Below are 610 nucleotides of genomic sequence, written 5' to 3' on the forward strand. Positions count from 1 at the left end.
GTCATCTCCTTCCCTGCAGGTGGGATTGGGGGGCTCTGGGCACAAAGGCCATGCTGGCTTTGAGCCCCAGACCCTGCTCCCAAAAGAAGGGACCTGCCTCCTCCCATTTCAGAGCCTCACGTTCTTAAGGAACTCCTCTGCCACGATGCGGGCCCTGGCATTGACAGAGAGCTTCATCTCGCTGATCTCCTTGTCGATCTCCTCCATGAAATGGATGACAAAGTCCACGAGCTTGTGCTTGTACATCTGCTCTGTGTGGAAGTTTGTGATCAAGAAGCTGATGTCGTAGCCCTGGGGAAGAGCGAAGCGCCCTGGGGATGAGCACCCAGGCCACTGACGACGTGACCTCGCATCCCACTTCCACACTGGAGATGCCCCGCCCCAGGTGCCCGCAGCAGAGCCGAGAGCTGTTCTGTCCCCTCCCTGCCACCTCACCTCCACAGGCTTCCTGCGCAGGATGAAGAAGTTCTCAGCCCTCATCATCATGAAGCGCATGAATTTGTGGCACAAGATCTTCTCGATCTCGTCAGCCTGGGGAGAGGAAAGGGAAGTGAGGCTTCCCTCGCGCCAGGCGTGAGCTGCCGGCCCGCTGCCCGTTCCTCCCACCTCA

General features: G+C 59.0%; 1 protein-coding gene across 1 annotated transcript; it reads right to left on the minus strand.

Annotated features, from left to right (window-relative positions):
- Positions 1-120: 120 nt before the first annotated feature.
- Positions 121-543, minus strand: ARPC4 (actin related protein 2/3 complex, subunit 4, 20kDa; the record flags this gene model as incomplete). The annotated part of the gene is made up of 2 exons (XM_009709612.1): positions 436-543; positions 121-291 (listed from the first exon to the last, which is right to left on the minus strand). Coding segments are annotated over exons 1-2 (231 nt in total), but the record flags the coding sequence as incomplete, so codon positions are not given.
- Between the last annotated feature and the right edge of the window lie 67 nt (positions 544-610).

Source organism: Cariama cristata, unplaced genomic scaffold (assembly GCF_000690535.1).
Source record: "Cariama cristata isolate BGI_N322 unplaced genomic scaffold, ASM69053v1 scaffold33621, whole genome shotgun sequence".
NCBI lineage: Eukaryota > Metazoa > Chordata > Aves > Cariamiformes > Cariamidae > Cariama > Cariama cristata.